This window comes from Microcaecilia unicolor, chromosome 11, assembly GCF_901765095.1.
Source record: "Microcaecilia unicolor chromosome 11, aMicUni1.1, whole genome shotgun sequence".
Lineage (NCBI taxonomy): Eukaryota > Metazoa > Chordata > Amphibia > Gymnophiona > Siphonopidae > Microcaecilia > Microcaecilia unicolor.
Genome location: NC_044041.1, coordinates 51229110 through 51247839, shown reverse-complemented (window position 1 = coordinate 51247839; position 18730 = coordinate 51229110). Strand labels below are relative to the sequence as shown.

General features: G+C 44.2%; 1 protein-coding gene across 1 annotated transcript in view; it reads right to left on the bottom strand.

The window, feature by feature from the left end:
• LOC115480032 (nucleolar complex protein 4 homolog) overlaps nucleotides 1-18276 on the bottom strand; it is a 30780-nt gene extending 12504 nt beyond the window's left edge. Inside the window, exons 1-7 of the mRNA XM_030218423.1 lie at nucleotides 18175-18276; nucleotides 9803-9914; nucleotides 7645-7705; nucleotides 5326-5436; nucleotides 4918-5081; nucleotides 4061-4143; nucleotides 3787-3900 (exon numbers count right to left, since the gene is read on the bottom strand). Of these exons, the coding sequence (XP_030074283.1) occupies nucleotides 3787-3900; nucleotides 4061-4143; nucleotides 4918-5081; nucleotides 5326-5436; nucleotides 7645-7705; nucleotides 9803-9914; nucleotides 18175-18276 (747 nt within the window). The remainder of the gene's footprint in view (nucleotides 1-3786; nucleotides 3901-4060; nucleotides 4144-4917; nucleotides 5082-5325; nucleotides 5437-7644; nucleotides 7706-9802; nucleotides 9915-18174) is intronic.
• Between the last annotated feature and the right edge of the window lie 454 nt (nucleotides 18277-18730).

Below are 18730 nucleotides of genomic sequence, written 5' to 3'. Positions count from 1 at the left end.
TATGACCCATTAATTTTTAATGTCGCTAGAGGGCGTTTGTATATTAGCTGTAGCCATGACATATCTTCCCGATATCCCCACCTGCCGCAAAACTGCAAACAGGAATGACCAGTCGACTCGGTCAAATGCTTTTTCTGCATCAATGGAAAGCAGCAGTGCTGGTATTTGGTCATCCCGCGCGTATTGAATAGCATGGATAAGAGTTCGAATGTTGTCAAACGTTTGTTGCCCGATTATGAATCCTGCTTGGTCTGCATGTACTAGATGGGGTATCTGCTTTTGTAATCTAAGGGCCAGTATTTTTGTGAAGAGTTTATAGTCTACGTTAAGCAGGGATATCGGGCGGTAGGAACCGCATTGTTTGGGGTCCTTTCCTGGCTTTAAGAGTAGAGTGATTGCTGCCAGTCTCCACGACTGCGGGATCTCTTGAGCCTCTCCTAGTTAATAGCACTACGCACTGTCCTCTAACCACTACCTTGAGACCCTCCCATAGGCTTGCTGCCCAGATCCCCCCTACATCATTAAACTGGAGATATTCAGTAATATATTTTTCTATCTCCAGGATATTTTTCTCATCATGTAGTAGGGCTTCATCCAGGCGCCAGTATCTCGGGCCTACAAATATATGCCCCACGTTAATTGCCAATACTACTGGGGAATGGTCGGCCCATGTACGTGGTTCTATATGTACTACCTGAGTCTTATTCGCTATAGTGACATCTCCAAGCCGTCTATTCTGGAGTATGACTTAAATTTGGGGGAGTAATATGTGTAGTCTCAGTTCCATGTTTTTTCCCTCCAAATATCTATCAACCCCCATCAGGCTATGAACATTTTCAGCAGTTTCCTATCTGCTTTTGCATATGTCGCTGAGCCTGTCGAGTTGTCTATGGGCGGATGGAGTGTGACATTGAAGTCGCCTCCCACGAGTAAGTGTCCCTGTTGGTGTTGTTGCAGCAGCTGCTCTATCCTTTCCCAGAATGACCCCTGGCCTTGATTAGGAGCATATACATTTAGGATGGTATATTGGCTATTACAGAGAGAGACCACCATCAACACAAATCTGCCTTCTTTATCACTTATGGTTTTTATAATTTGCCAAGGACTAGATGCCGAAAGCGCAATCAGTACCCCCCTCTTCTTGGGTGTTTCTATACAAGAGGAGAATTTTATAATGGGGTATCGTCGGTGGCAAACTAGTTTCTCATGACATTTTTTTCAAATGGGTTTCTTGTATACAAAATCACATCAGCATTTAAGCGTAGCATATCTTTAAACATAAGTTTTCACTTTATGGGTGAATTGAGCCCTCTTACATTCAGTGTGACACAGTTCAATTCTTTAACGGCCATGTTCAATTATATCTCTGCATGCAGTAGTACCTCTGATATTCGCCCCCCTCTATCCTCTGTTGCCCATCCCCCTCCCCGCCAGTAACCATATTAGACATGCCCCTCTCGCCAGATGTGGCATGTCTGGCAGGGAGGCGATACGTAACCCATGAACATTACCAGCCGTTTATGCTCGTCTGTCCCTCTGTCCTAGAATATAGCAACCATGTCAGGTGTTGGCGCTCTCCTCAGTTTGCGAACTCCATCTGTGGTAATCCATCAGCGGGGATCGGTCCCTGCGTGTCCTGATTACTATCTTCTTAGACGCCCTCGCCCCTGCGAGGCCCGCTGCCATTTCGCTTTGTTGGACTTTGGAGCGTTTGGTGGGTGGTTAGGGCGTGTTGCTTCTGCCGATGTTCCCTGCTCCATGTGTTCTCGCGCCTCTTCCATTGAAGTTATCCTGCATTGTTTGCCTGCTTTGTAAAACATCAGGGCAAAGGGGTGCTGCCATTTATATTTGATCCCCTCCGCTCGCAAGCTTTCAGTGAGTGGTCTTAGCACTCTTCTACGTTTTAGGGTTGTAGTTGATATGTCTTGAAACAGGTCCAGTGGGTAGGTATTCCATATGATCGGGCCGTTCATCCTTGCTTTGTGCATAAGGTCTTCCTTTACTTTGAAGTCAGAGAAACATGCTATGATGTCCTTGGGCACATTGGTCTGGCGTGGCCCCAGCGTCCGGTGTGCGCGTTCTATTTGTATGCCGCCGGGCGACACTGTTCGCTCCGGCGTGGTTAAATCTGAGCCGCCAGGGCCTTTACCACCTGCTCACAGTTGTTATGCTCTGGAAGTTCCGGAAGCCCCCATATTCTGATATTAGACCTGCGACTCCTGTTCTCCAGATCTTCGACTTTGTCGGTGAGAAAACGTATATCTGTTTGCTGTTCCAGTATGCGGTTTTCAATGCTATTTAAGGAGTCCGCGTATTCCTCTAGTCCTGTGTCGGTTTCGGCAACTATTTCCCAACTCGGTTATTTCTCCTCGAAGCGCATCTCTTTCATCTCTGAATTAATATCTTGGAACCAGCTTTTCAGTTGTTCCCATTTATCTGGGGGGATATCACTATTCCCTTCTTCCCCACGTTCGTTCCTTGGCGGCGGGGACCGTGATCGCGTGCCATCTTTGCTCGTGACTGGATCTGCGGCCTGCATTGTTGGCGCCGAGTCCCGCTGGCTGTAGGCAAACGCATTTAAATCTGGCGTTTTCGTTTTAGCACTCGACATTTCCGTGAGCACTAATTTCTCGCCTTATTAATGCGCCGTTTCAGATTGTTCGAGGGTTCAGATTATCGCTGTATATTCTGTTTTTCTCGGCTGGTGTTCAGGAGCTCCGCTTCTAGACCTCCATTGTGGAGCGTGACGTCACTTCAACAACATGATCCATTTCAACAAGCGGCCAACCATGGGCCGAGGGAAGACATGCAGTAGATGTATCTCAGGCCAGGGCTGCACTAGGGCATAGATCCCCATTAAGCCTGGTTCTTTCCAACAGATGAAGAACTTGGCAATGAAAAGGAATGCCAAAGTACCCATCAAGTCCAGAAGCAGAGAACTCCATTGGTCCATTATCAGCCTCCACATTTAAAGACCCAGAGATGTGAGCTGCTGACAAGCAGAGAAGATTTTTCTCGCCCAACTCATGAGGAAGGCTGCCTCCGCCCCCATCAGATGGGTCCTGCCTTGCTTGTTGATATATGCCACCGCCATTGCATTGTCAAAGAAAACTCAGACTGAGGTCGCCGCCAGAAAGGGAACAAAGTCATGTAAGGCATTCTAAACTGCCCTGAGTTCCAAGCGACACAGAGGTCAATCAAATTTCCGTTTCAGCACCAAAACTGACCCAAATTCTGGGTTTTGGCATTCCTCATCTGAAATCAACCCTCCCCCCCACACACACACTCTACCTGCTCTCCCTCCCCACACAAGGAACACAACAGAGCATGTCCCACCAGGCCAGGCATCCTAACCCAATCCCTCTGCCCTCCCTAGGCCTATCCTTTAAATACCCAGGTGGTCTAGTTGATTCTTCCAAGGAGGACGATCCCCAGTAGTCACTCCTCCCTCCATCAATTCCTCAGTCAAAATGGCTGCAAGACTGCCGCAGGAAGTCTCAGGAGCCATTTTGGCTAAGGAACTGGTAGTGGCAGGAGCGACTGGGCATCACTCCTGCCTGGAAGAGGCCACTAGACCAGCAGGGTATTTAAATGTAGACCCAGGGAGTTTTCAGGTGGGGGTGGGAGCGCATACATCGTTTTAACCAAGCAACAAATTTCAGCTGCTGATTCAGTTAAAACTGAGAACCCTGGTTTCAGTTGTCCTCTAATGACACTTTCACTAAACACCACCCTCACACACTGTGCTGTAAACACACACATAAATGTTTGCATAGCGATACCTGCCTCATAACATGACATCTCCAGCAGTTTCGACACATCTGTTTCCAGGTCAGACAAAGGGTGATTGATGAGCTCTGCTTCTTTAGCCACATCAGGGTGATAATGCTTTTGGAGTGCCTTTCAATTCACAAAATAAATAAATACAATTATAAAATAGTCTACAGGAAGTATAAGGTAATCTCTATGATTCGCTGGAGAAAACTGATTGCAAAATGAAATGATACAACTCTCACAAGATTTATGGTATCGGACGATGAAAAGATTTTTTTAAACTTACTTGCAGTTCCCACAGAGAGCTCTCCACAGCTCTGCTTTTAGAAGGATCTTCCTCTTCCATTATGTATGGATCGTCTCTGAGATCTACAAGCAAAGCAGAGATACAAAAAAACATGGGAAGAGCACCAAACTCTCCAATGTCAAAAGGCTTTATATTCTTAGATACACACACACAAGTCCAAAGGCAGAGCAGGGGCTCCCACTGGTGCACTCATGGGCAGACTGGCTTCTCAAGTGACTTCGCTAGCAGAGTCTATGAACCATGGCAAATTAAGGCAGTGCAGCCTTACAGCCTGGAAACTGTGGGAGCCATGAGTAGCTGTACCATTGCTAGGTTTCACTTTTCTTTATAGACATGGAGAGGAGATTTTCCTGTAAGTTCAGCTGTTCTGGGCAGTTAATTAATCACAAAATGGATGACATTCCAGTCACATCTCACATTTCATAGTCATGAAATTCAGAGAAATATTTGCACTCTTCAATGCTGCAACAGCCTTCTTGAGTCATTCCTCTTTACTATCTGAACTACCCAAGAATCACCTTGGTTCCAGGTACTGGACAACATTCACTTTATCAATTACTGTTCTAGCACACAGCAAGACTTGCCCAGGCTCCACAGTCCACACTCATACCACATGTCCTCTGTGCTGCTGAGCAGAGGCGGCTCATGTGTTTAAGTGTCACACTCTATATACACAATGGGACGAAAGACATGCACCCAACCAAAATCTGCATCCTACAACTACCATGATAATGTACACCTGGAATCTCTCTGGCACACACATTAGTATGCTGAAATGCAGCTTAGTATACAGAGTCTGATTAATAAAAGTACATCTTGTTGCAAGCATCTCTTACCATGAGGTCCATGAGGTCTATGGATGAGAGGACGACATGCTGGATGCCGCCGAATGAGATTACAGATGAATGGAATAACCATGAGCAGAGCCTGGGGAGGAGCTGAGAGGGACAAGCGTGAGAGACGCTTTGCAAAGGCAGACACCAGATATAGGGGCAAATGACTAGAAAGAGAGAGAAAGAAACTGAATGGAAGGAAATCTGCAGAATGAAGTAACTTGCCAGACTGCAGCTCTTAAACAGTGGTACTAAAACTTCTGAGCAAAGAATTAACTACTTTTGAAGTTCACTACAGTAAGGGGTAAACTCATTCTCAATCTCACTTACATACATCTCTCCCCACCTGTACACAGATCAAAACATTGCCCTGCCTCCAGGAGTTATCAACAAATATAATGTTCAACTTACGTAGAAGACAAAAATAAATTTGTTAAATGGAAAAATCTGGCTTGGTATTTCACATGGAATATAGATGGGTCCAAAAGATTGTATAACTTTTTGTAAAAGTCTGGATATTCCCTGTAAAAAAAAAAAAAACAGAATTTACTTACAGTAAAAAATACCACCCAACAGATTAATGCAATTTAAAAATGCATCCATTTGGCTATGATGGCAAGCTTCCACCTGGACTGAAGAAGCAGAATGGAAGGGCTGAATTGATTTCTGATGGTAGGTGTGTCCTGTGAAATTGATATCTTTGATGATGTATTGTAAATATGAACAAAGCAGCAGTGGAATCAAATGCATATCAGTTCAGTTGGAAGTAGCAAATAAATGGAACTAGATTTTTGGAACTACTAGTGTGTATGATATATTTACATACACTTTTTATAGTTTATACCCCTGACGCAGCCTGAGGGCGAAATGTGGCCACGTCGGGTATTGTTCCAATAAATGCATTTGATTCCACTGCTTTGTTGTTTTTTATCTACTGTTTTGTAAGCAGTTGTGTGCCTTTTTGTTTTTTTTGTTTTGTAAATATGAACTCCTGTGTCTAAAATATGCCTTTTTTTCCTTACTATGGTGTATACTGAATGATTACTTTAAAAATAAATGGGTCAATATTCAAAGCAATTAAACTGGACATGAGAGGCTCCTGCCAAGTTAAGATAGTATTGACCAGGACAAACCTGGATATTCAGCAGGAACATACCTAGAGAGTGCTGGTGAATATTCAAGCAAACCGCCACTGCACTATCCTGGAGTTACCTGGACATCACCGATATTCAGAAGTGATTTCCGGATAACTATCCGGTTAATGTAGGACAGCAAGCCACTGTTCTAGTTCAACCAGATAGCTGAATATTGGTGATACCCGTGTAACTCCCAGCAGGCTGCTAAATACCTGGATATTCAGTGCTGGTCCCAGAAAACAATAAGGCAGACGATCCACAAAATCCAACGTGGAAACAAACAGAGCAGATCAGACAAGTAAACTTTATTAATAAGGTAAACAACTCAATAAAAAGTGCCCGACAGGCTGTGTTTTGCCCAAAGGGACTGCGTCAAGGGCTCTATAAAAATGTCTTCATAAACAGCAAATGGGAAAATATGACGACGAACAATTGCAGGCAAAAAACCCAGCATGCAGGCAACGTCAGAGAAACACAGCCTGTGTCAGGGCACATTTTACTGAGGTGTTTTTACCTTATTAATAAAGTTTGCTTGTCTGATCTGATCTGTCTCCACCTACTCAGTGCTGGTTCCTGCATAGCAGCTGCTACTGAATATCCAGATTTACTTTATCTAGCAGCAGCCAGCCTTTAAACAAACGCTGACACTGAATGAATAATTACTCCAAAGGTTTTTTTTTAAAAAAAATGCATCTAAAGTTTGAGGCTGGCCAAATTCTGCAAAAGGTGAACAGAGGACGTATGATGGCCCCAACTGGCAAAGGAACTGAGGTCTTAATATTCTTTCACTCTGACAACTCAGCTCCAGGGTGGGCTGGAAGATATCTGAGCAGCCTCTAGGGTTTTCAACACCAGATAGCATTAGTCACTGTTCCCTGTCATTAATTAAGACATTCTACTATATTCCTCCTATTCCATTGCTATGTTCAGAGATATTTTTATCACTTGTTCCACTCACATACCAAAATGACTTATAAGAGTCAAGTGCAGTCTCATCTACGCAGAGTTTATTTCAAGATATATACTCATGAAAGGTAACTTATATAATTTAAAAAAAAAAAATTTGACTGCAACAGTGGGAATTTGGCTTGTTTTAGATAGGACATTCCAGCCATATTTCTGTGGAAAGTCTGCTACAGTTCCATGCCCACATGGTCAGCCTAGTTCCCACTCTCACCATACTATTTAAATTCACTACCAACAGAGCTGTAAAAATGTTTTTTTTTTTTTTTAAGACTAATTTTTCTTTTAAACAGATGCAGTTTTCAGAATCAGACCCTCATAATTTACAAAGTTCTGAAACATAAATGCAAGGCCATCACTCAAAGCTTGACCTGACACGGACTGAAACATCCAAAATCAAATCCTCTGGAGTAATTCAGAAAGCTTTGGGTCATTTTTTTATAAACGTCTCCTAAAACTCAAGTCTTTCTTACTTTAACCATTAATTTCACAAAACACAGAGCTCACAAATTGTCAGGAAATAAGCTTAAATCTGGTTTTGTTCATTATCTGAGAATCTGTATGGAAAGGGACAGTGTCACAGAAGCCCAGGAAAAGCTGAGCTAGAAAGACAGAGAGAAGTTTTACGTACAGATTGTGCTGATGAATCAGGACAAACAATCCATTCAAAGCCAGAAGACTTATTGCGCCACCTAGGCAAGAGAATATTGCAAATCATTAAAAGAAATTCCTCTTTCTAGTGCAAGACAAGGAGAAGTAATTTTCCTACAGCTGTCGTGGTGGCTGAAAATTACCTCCCCCTGCAAAGAGGTACAGTTGGGGCAGAATAAATGTGTTATTTTATGGCACAGACTTCGCACCTGCTCTAAAGCATATGTGAAATCTGCAGTTACTTCAATATCTGTAGCACTGCTTGCCTCAAATTTTCAAAGGAAGCTGCTTGAAGCCCACAGGCAGTTTAAAATGTACCCCATTAAGTACAATAAAGGCAGAAAATATCCCAAATACAGAGCCCTTTAAAATACTGAAAGCCAATTTCACCAGAAATGATATCATTTAAAACTGCCTTAACAGCAGTTTTCAAAAGATAACCAGCTGTTAAAAACTATGGGGTCCTTTTACCAAACCGCGTGTGGGTTTGCCGCATGCTCCAGCCACTTTCAGGTGCAGCGGAAAAATGCCATTGTTATTAATACCAGTAATGAACGTGCAATAATTTCACAACTGATGCACAGCCATCCCCAACTAAGTCCTTACCACCACCTATTTAGTTGGCAACAAGGGATTATGCACTAATCCTGCTGTAATTGGGCAGCAATGGCCGTGCACTGCCTGATTTACCGCAGGGCATGCCTACTCTCCACACTAGGAAATAATTTCTATTTAGCGTGGGAATCGGCGCAATGTATTGTTATTTTGCCCCATGCTAGCTGCACAGATGTCCTACTGCCCTTTAGTAAATGTGCACCATGTGAAGTCAATCTGATGCATCAACAGTAGAGCAAATAAAACTTGTAGTTCTCTGCACAAAATTTCTGTCATTATGGGCAATGATGTGTCACTCTTAAATCTAGGAAGGAAGTGAGGGGCTGAACCACACCAGCAAGGGAGTTTGGTTTTATGTTTCGTTATTAATGTAGTATCACATTCAAGTGTTTCGTTATTAATGTAGTATCACATTCAAGCGTATTACAGAAAACATGGCATGCCAGTACTTATCAATCTTTCTGTGGCCATGACCCCATTTACGCAGCCACAGAAAGCAACCTGGGTGGGTGTGTTCATGGAGGGCCCATCCAGGTCACAACCCTAAACACAGATTTCATGACCCACTTGGGATCACAACTCAAGTTTGGGAGGCTCTGTGATATACAATCTATAAACACAATAAATAAAATGTAATGAAATAAAATTGCACTGCATCATTGTCACTGTACATTAACCTGCCATCAGAGCAGGAATCACTCAGATGAGGCAGTGATGGTAAGATAAGATCTGCTCTCCAGCATCTTGTTGCTGGCCTGCGAGTGCTGACATTCTAATCTAATATGGACGTGTTTATTCCACTTTACCTAAAAAGGCTCAAGGTGGATCACAATCAAAATAAAAATGGGACAGAACCCATTGAATTGCATTAACTCCATACTCAAGGGCCCTTCAAATATTGGTCAAACAAACCTTAACTGCCCTCCTAAATACAGAACAGGTAATATGTTGCATATCTTTTGGTAATTTGCTCTATAACTCCGGATCTCTTCTTACTAAACATCTGTCTAGTAACAGCCTTTCAACACCCTGAAACTGGCAGTATATTCAACCTCACAAATGTTCTAGCTGTTGAGTAAAGAGAGACCATATTATGGAGATAGTCTGGCGCTAATAATTTTAAAAACAAACTGCAATAGCTTAAATTGAATTCTCGCTTGAACCGACAGCCAGTGCAATTAAATCAAAAGTGGGTGGCATGATCATTTAACTGCCACATTTTGCACATGCTGTAAACGTCAAATTTATGAGTCAGGTAGGCTCAGCAGAACAATGTTATAATAGTCTAACTGATTTGTAATCATTGCCTGAAGCAGTTCTCAAATGAAAAATATCCAAAAATAGTTTTATTCTATGAAGTAACTTAAATTAAAAAAAAAACTTTCCAAACTATTTATATGTCTCTCCATACTCAGAGTACAATCTAAAATTACTCCTAGAATTTTAATACAAGTTTGAAAAGGCCTAGAAATTATAAGCTGCAGAGGATGAAGGTATAAGAATCCTTAATGTACCCTCCTTACCTATTTCATATGCTGCGGTGAGGAAGTCAATCATGAGGACAGGCTTGCTCATGTGAGGCAGTATGGAATCATGCAGAATGACAAGCACCTTTTTGTATAGGCTGGTGGGCAACTAAAAAAGGACCAAAATGGCAATGTGTTAATTTCAAAATATTGCCAAAGGGCTGTAGAAATGTTAGTGATGGCACTGTGACACCCCAGTTAGGATAAAATAAAACTGGTTAGAAAACTCACAAAACTTACTCTGGGCACAGCATTTCATCTAAGCTAGAAAGCTTAGCAGCACCTGGTCCCTGCCAAGGGAATCAGCCCACAGACTCTTGTCCTGGGAGCCATGGACTCTGCTCCCTCCCCGTCAGAGGGAAGGGAAACGGAAATGAGACTTGATATACTGCCTCTCTGTGGTATTTTGCAACTACATTCAAAGCGGTTTACATGTATACAGGTACTTATTTTCTACCTGGGGCAATGGAGGGTTAAGTGACTTGCCCACAGTCACAAGGAGCTGCAGTAGGAATCGAACCCAGTTCCCCAGGATCAAAGTCCGCTGCACTAACCACTAGGCTATTCCTCCACTCCTATCCTATCTGGAGTCCTGCTCTGCTAGCGGAGAGCTGCCCCTGGGGCCTAGCAATCAGCTTGCAGAGGATACAGCACAGACATAGCTCTGGCCACCTTCAAGGCTGTATCAGGTATCCCAATGCATGGAAATTAGCACCCATATAGCTGCATGAATGTGAAAGGTTCTGGGTGGCTTTTTGGTGCCAGACATCATTGGGTGAGAAGTAGCCTTCGAAAGGAGACTCTGGGAAGAAATATTAAGAACCTCCAAGGCTTTTTTTAATTAAATGAGCGAAGGCAGCTCTTCCTTACAGAAGAGTCTAGCAGCCATCGAATCATCCTTCTCCTCTGGAGGAAGTACCCCTTCCTCTAAAAGCTCAGGCAAAGAGTGGTCAGGGGCCCCAGAGAGTGAAATCTCAGACGTGCTGTCAGAGAGCAAAGAAATCTCATCAAGCTCTCTCTGAAAATCCACCTGAGTCCATTTGGGCTGCTGTGCAGGCAACCCCCCCTCCCCCCCACTTCTGCAAAGGCAGGCTGTAAGGGAAGAGGCCTCTTAAGCAGAAACAGTTGGTGCACGAGAAGCACAAAACTCTGAAGGGGGTGTCTAAGGAGGCCAGATCTAACCTCTGCACAGCCAGCGGAAGAAGCTGTCTCCACCTGTGGGGCCTTGCAATGATTCAGTGGGAGAACCATGCACTGGCACCTCAAAGATGACGGCCACGGATGAGCACGCCATCTGAAGCACTGTGGAGCCTGCCAAAATCTCAGCCAACGGGTCTGCTGACTGACTTAACGGAGCTTGCAAAGGTAGGCTGGGTGGCGGAGAGCTGGAAGAGGTGTGGTTATACAACAAGAAAATCCACACTCAGAACCCCAGCCCTCAAACATCTTCCACACCCTTGCATACGCCATGGATGTAGAACATTTCTGAGCCTGAAGCAATGCAGCAATGACCGAATCAGAATAACCTTTTCATCTCAAGTGAGACCTTTCAATGGTCAAGCCATAAGACCAAAGGGGCATGGATCCTCCATGAACACTGGACCTTGCTTTAACAGGTCCAAGGAAACAACAGGGCAAGCGATCCACGCGATCCAAAACAGTGGTATGAAGGAAGTAGATCACAAAGGAAAAGGTCCTTTGAGAAATATTTTATTCATGTGAGATCTAAAAAAAAGCCAAACACTGGCTAATGCTAGTTGCATTACTGAAATGCTGTGTGAGGCTGCCATCTTTTGGCACAGATTGCTTTTTACCAAGGAGGTGAAGTGCCTTGTAAACACCACTTGGTTACTTTAGCTTCTGACGCAGTCCTTATGTGGGTGAAACATGGCCAGTGTCAGGCTTTTTTTTTTTTTTTTATAGAGCTCAAATGAATAAAGTATTTTTCAAAGGACCTTTCCCTGTGTGATCTGCTCCTTTCATACCCTTGCTTCAGTAGGCCATGATTCTGCGGAAGACAGAGAGGATCCCTATCCAGCAATTGAATCAGGTCTACATGCTACAGCTTATGCAGCCAATCTGGAGCTACAAGAATTATTGGATCCCGGTGCAATGCGATATTTTTCAACATGCAGTCTACCATGAGCTAATGGAGGGATGACAATAGATGTCTCTGGTCAAGGTTGCAGTAGGGCATCGATCCCCATTGAGCCTGGTTCTTTCCAACGGCTGAAGAACTTGGGCACTTTGGCATTCCTTTTCATCGTCATCACGTCCAGAAGCGGAGAACCCTATCGGTCCACTATCAGCTGAAAACCCTGGGCTGGATAGTTGCCATTCTCCCAGTTCCAAGGAGTGCCTCCTGAGAATGTCCACCTGCACATTCCAGGGACCCAGTGATGTGAGCTGCCGACAAGCAGAGAAGATTTTCTCTACCCAACTCATGAAGGCAGAAACCTCCTCTACCACTGGACAGCTGCTGGTCTTGCCTTGCTCGTTGATATAAGCCACCGCCTTTGCATTGTTGGAGAAAATTTGGACCAGGGCCCTCCACCAGAAAGGGAGTGTAAGGCATTCCACACTGCCCTGAGCTCCAAGCAATTATCGACCAGAGGCTCTCCTGTTATGTCCAGGTGCTCTGTACCAGATGAAACTTGAAAAATGAGCTCCCCAACTCGACTTGCTGGTGTCCGTTGTTACCACCTCCCATTGTGTTATCAGAAAAGGCGCTCCGACAGTCAAATTCCTGGGCAACAACTACTACTGCATACTCTGTCTGGCAATCAGCGTTCAAGGAAGATAAGCTTGTACTTCTGTGACACCGAAGACCAGCAACTGAGAAAAGACTCCTGTTATGGCCTCATATGAGCCCTTGCCCGTAGCACCACTTCTGTTACTGCCGCCATTGACCCTGTATGGGTAAAACATATCACACCTGGGACAGTGCAATTACGAACGAGGACTCAGTATAAATTAGCACTCTAGGATTAGAAAAACAATTATGCATTCCTTTATCTGTGGATCCAAGTCCACAACCCCAGCTATACTGAAAAGTAACTGACACAAGGCCCAAATATTATAAAAATAGACAAGCTAGCAGCAGGTAAAATTAATATAAATGGGAAAATAATGCACAAATGCTAGATTACCTAGGGAAAAGCAATGAGTACCTATCAGATAGCTTAGAGGGAATACACACCCTGCACCATAGGCCCAATAACCATTCGTGCCACCTCTCTTCCCTAGCATTACAAAAATAGTAACAGTTACAGCCTGGAGCATGGTCCTCCCTCAGATGCTGTAGTAGGAGAGCTGACAGAGGAGCTAGCAAGGAGCTGTGTAGTTCAGCTTTCTCTCGAGACCTGGACGTGCAGTAGGTATAGGCCAGCTGGCATGTTGTGAAGGGTTCTTCTTGGGGATGATGCAAGGCAGTGCCGTGGTTTAACGAACTGTGTAGATCTCCAAGGCACGGGCAGCTTGGATCTGCGAGTTCAGTTGCCATCTGGTCACAGGCTCAACAGATCTTTAGATAACATCTTGCTTCCCAAGAGACTTCTTATATTCAGTTCTTGGGTAAGAAAGTGACTTGAAAGGTTATCATAACAGTCTCTGTTTCAGACGTTATAGACTTGACGAACCACAAGACCGTCCTTTTTACGTCACTCTGGAAGAAGGTCAACTCGACCCAGAGTCATTGTACCAATAAACAATACACAGATATTGTTACAACTGCCCATCTACTGCATCAGCCAAGTATGCAGGGGACCTTCCCACAGACCTTGGCAAAATCTTGCCAAGTCATTTTGACATTAGTCAAAATCTACTACTACTACTACTTAACATTTCTAAAGCGCTACTAGGGTTACGCAGCACTGTACAATTTAACATAAAAGGACAGGCCCTGCTCAAAGAGCTTACAATCTAAAGGACAAGTGAGTAGACGATACGATGGGGGCAGTCAATTTTAGTCAAAATCTACAGTATATAGTGCAATAGGCTCTTGCACAGAAGTTTTAATTAGCCAGACTCTGTATTGTAGTGCTATATAGTACTATGTCGGCGTATTAGCCCTATAACCCCAGAACCTGGACGTAGTCCCAGACCCTGAGCCTGCCTTGATTGAGAAGACAATCTGTTGAACCAGCTTCAACCTCCTGTGTTCTGTGAGGAAGATCCTTACCCTTGCTGTGTTGAATAGAACACCCAGATACTCCAGTGTCTGCGAAGGAGTTAGTCTGCACTTCTCAAAACCGATCACCCAAACAACTGCACAAGACAGGCAACTTTGTCCGTTGTCTCCATTCTACCCAAATAGGACGACACAAAAGTGAGCCAGTTACTGACATATGGGTGAACTCTAATTCACTGGGACCAAAGAAGGCTGCTGCTGCTGCTACCACCACCATAACCTTGGTAAATGTTCTTGGTGTCATGGCAAGACCAAAGGGCAAAGTCCTGAACTGGAAGTGATGACCTAGAACCACAAAATGTGGATACTTCTGATGTGATGGCCATATGGGTATATACAAGTATGCCTCCTTGAGATCGAGGGTGGTGAGAAATTCTCCCGCTTGAACTGAATCTACGAGTGCTCTTAATGTTTCCATGCTAAAGTGGGACACTCTGAGGCAGCGGTTTAGACCTTTGATATCTAAGACCGGATGAAAGGTGCCTTCCTTCATTGGGACAATGAAGTAGAAAAGCTAAATAGTAGTAGTAGTAGTAAGTAGACAGAGTATCTGCCTTGTCCCCGTTCAGCCTGGGGAACTGGAACAATGGCCCAGAGTGCCAGAAAGGAATCTATGGTTGCCTGAACCTCAACCGCCTTGGTTCTTTCGACAAGGAGACTGCAGAAAAGCAATCAGGCGGGGGAACTCCAACCTGTAGCCTTCTGCAAGAATACCCAAAACCCACTTCTCTTGATGTGATTTTGGCCCATTCCTCACGAAACTCCTAAAGATGTCTGCTCATCATAGGAAGACAAGAGTGGACCAGCCACCCATCAATGCAAAGCTCTGGAAACATTAGGAGCTCCGACTGAGAAATTCCTGCCCCCACAAGAGGAAGATTGGTGTGCCTGAAAGCGGGATTTCTGACCACATTGCTGACAATCAGGCCGGTACCATCTGCTGTCGTGGCCCCTGAAGACAGACAACCAGAGGCTCAGGACTCCAAAGTGAAATTATAGGTGTTTATTTAAGCTGACTCAACATGGCACCATGTTTCGGCACATTCATGCCTTCCTCAAGAGTCTTTTTTTTTTTTTTTATTATCTTTATTGGCATCAGTGTAATACATGCTTACATTCTACACTTATGTATACAAGGCACCATTATCTTATACAGTCAGCATGTTTTGATCACAAAGGTACATTTCGTTTTCTCTCACACATGACCACACTGATATTTTTGATTTTTTTCCCCCCTCTAAATTCCCCGGATCTCCTACCACCAAATGGGTACTGATATCAGACTTATCCCCCAAACTTTCCCCCCCGGTACCCCCCTCCCATCCTCCCCCCCCCTTCCTGCCTGTATAGAGAATTAATCCCCTTCGGGAGCATTAGAAAAAACATGTTCTTCAAATTGGTACCATAATTGAGCATATTGCCTATGTTCTATGTTCGGGGAATCTTTGTACATTGCTTTTTCATACTGTGCCAATTCTGACACTTTTGTCAACCAACATCCATACGGTACCGGCTCCTCATGTGTCCAGAGTTGCAATATAACCTTTTTGGCTGCTAGCGTGGTCATATACAGAAATCTCCTTTGTGGTCGGGAGAGCCCCTGTTCAAGTAGGGCCCCCTGATCCCCCAGCAATAATGCCTGATAAGACCATTCTACTGTTGTTTGAAGTACCTTAGCCTGTATCTGAAAGATTTCTTTCCACAAAGTCAATTTAGAGCACTCCAAAAAAGTGTGCAAAAAAGTACCCACTTTTACTTGGCATTTTATGCATTTATCCGAGTCCCATAGCTTCATTGTGTTCCCTCTCTCTCTAGTGATATATGCCCTGTGAAGTATTTTAAACTGTGTTTCCTGCCAGTCCGCAGACTTGACCATTTCTGCTAGGGTCACAAATAGAGCATTGAACTGTGTCTGATCGAAATGTGTTCCCAATTCCCTATTCCACTTGGAGACCACCCCCTCCTCATTCCCTTCTGGCAAGGTCATCTTCACCATCTTGTACCAACTAGAGAGCTTGTTTCCCTCTGGAGGCATGTTCAACATCATCTTATCCAGAGTACCATAAGTCCAGCACTCTCCATGTTTCCCCCACATCGCCTGCCAGTAGTGTCTAGCTTGCATATACTGTAGCATATGATTATTGGTAATCTCCCACCTCTCCTTCACCTGTGTAAAAGATAGGAAGTTATGTCCCTCTGGAGATACCAAGTCGCCCCATGTCTGGCACCCATTCCTTGCCCAGCTCTTAAATACTGAGGGTCCCATACCCGCCTGGAAATCTACCAAGCCCACCATCCTCAGAAATGGTGATGCCACCGGACTCTTGTTTTGCCTGCTTCTCCACCATTTCCACGCAGATCGTAGCGGTATCAAGAAGCTATATTGCTTATTTGCAATTGTGCCCTTCCCTGGGGCTGAGTGCAATAAATTTATGAATGTGTATGGGGCACACCACCCCTCCCACCACTGGGCTGGCATAAATTTCGCCTGACCTCCAATGCCCTCCTGAATGAGTCGCATTAACGCTGCCACATTGTACAATCGGATATCTGGCAGGTTCAGTCCGCCTTTCTCCTTGTTACGTATCAACACATGATGGCCTATTCGTGCCCTTTTTTGTTTCCATATAAAGGATCGGATAATTGATCTAAAGGACCTGTCATCTTGTCTCTTGATCCAAATAGGTATGGCCTGGATTGGATATAGCAGCTTTGGCAGCAACACCATCTTAACCAAAGCTATCCTCCCATACAGGGACAACGGAAGATCTTTCCACTTCCCGCATAGTTGTTTGATCTTATCTATGTGGTCCAGTATGTTTTTTTTATACACCACCTTTGCATTAGTACTCAAGTGTATACCTAGATAGCGCATGGATTGTTTCACTGGTGGAATAGGATAGTTCCCCTTCCCTGGATTTGTCTGACCATCCGAAAGCAGAAGTAATTCCGATTTATCGCAATTTACTTTCAGGCCTGAAATGCCCCCAAATTCTTGTACTATCAGGAGTGCCTGGTCTAGATGTATAGATGCATCCTGAATATAGAGTAGAATGTCATCCGCAAATAGATTAATTCTAATCTCCCTCCCCCCTACCCGGAGCCCCTTAACCTTGTCGCTCTGCCTGATTTTTATTGCCAGTGGTTCAATTGCCAGTAAGAACAGGAGTGGAGATAACGGGCACCCCTGTCTTGTTCCTCTCCTTAGATCAAAGCTTTCTGTCAGGGAATCATTTATCATTAGCCTAGCACTCGGTCTGTTGTATAGAGCTCTCACCCAATCCAGGAATCTACCTCGTATCCCATATTTCCCCATTACCCAAAATAAATACTGCCACGATATGCTATCAAAGGCTTTTTCCATATCTAAGCCCGCTATTGCTTCCCTCCCCCCAGACCCTTTAAATGTATGTATTGCCGCTAAGGCTCTTATGAGATTCATCGAGGCATACCGTCCTGGGACAAATCCCGCCTGATCTTCTTGGATAACCCCGGCCAGTGAAATATTCATTCTTTTAGCTAAGATGGCTGCCAAGAGCTTAACATCTTGATTTAATAATGAAATTGGCCGGTAAGATCCCACTTGTCCCGGGTCCTTTCCCGGTTTAGGTAATAATATTATATGTGCTAAATTTGGCCTGTTGTGTCCCCTATCTCCCCCCTCCGTCATGTTATTAAACATACCCGCCAAGGGGCCAGGGACCTCCTCTATTAGAATTTTATAAAATTCTGGTCCATAACCATCCGGTCCCGGAGCCTTAGTTAATTTTAGTGCTTTTATCCCTTGTCTCACTTCTTGCGCTGTTATAGGGGCACTCAATCCTTGCACCTGATCGTCTGAGAAAGTTGGCATAGGGAGGTCTTCAAAGAAAATCTCCCTCTGCGCTTCGTCCCCCTCCCTTTCAGCATATAGGGACTTGTAATAGTGTACAAATTGGCTCTTTATTTGGGCCTCCTGTCTATATAAACGGCCTTCCCCGTCTTTAATGGAGGTAACAACCTGTCTCTTTCTGTGGGGTCTCACCAAATTAGCCATGAGCCTCCCTGCTTTATTTCCCCATTGATATAATTTAAATCTCTGGTAATATATATCTCGCTCTGCCCTCATGTTAAGCAGGTGATCAATGCGCGTCTTTGTCTTTGTCAGTTTTTCCTTGTGTTCTGTATCCGTGCTTCTTACGTGTTGTCTTCGAAGCCGCTGGTACTCAATGGAGAGCGACAGCAACTCCGCTTCCACCTTTTTCTTTTTCCCCGCCGTGTAAGCTAGTATGTGTCCCCTCATCACTACCTTAGCTGCCTCCCAGTATATGTCCGGAGTCACCTCCGGGGTATCATTAAACTTCTGATATTCTTCCCATTTTCCTTTCAAAAAAGTTCTGAACTCATTATCTCTGTATAATGATGGGGGAAATCTCCACACCCTCTCCCTTCCGCCCGCTGTGTATGCTATCGATAGTGATATAGCCGAATGGTCAGAAAGTGTGTTATCTATTATATGCGCCGCCTTTGCCACTGTGAACAGTGACTGTGATACTAGGAAGTAGTCTAATCTGGAATATGAGTTGTGTGGATTGGAAAAGAAAGTAAATTCCACATCCTGGGGGTGTAATGTTCTCCATATATCCACTAGCCCTATTTGGTGCACCAAAAAATTTATCCCCCTTTGATGCCATCCCTTAGTTTTTGTTTTGGCTGGTTTACAGTCGATGGTGGGGTCTGCCATGGTATTAAAATCC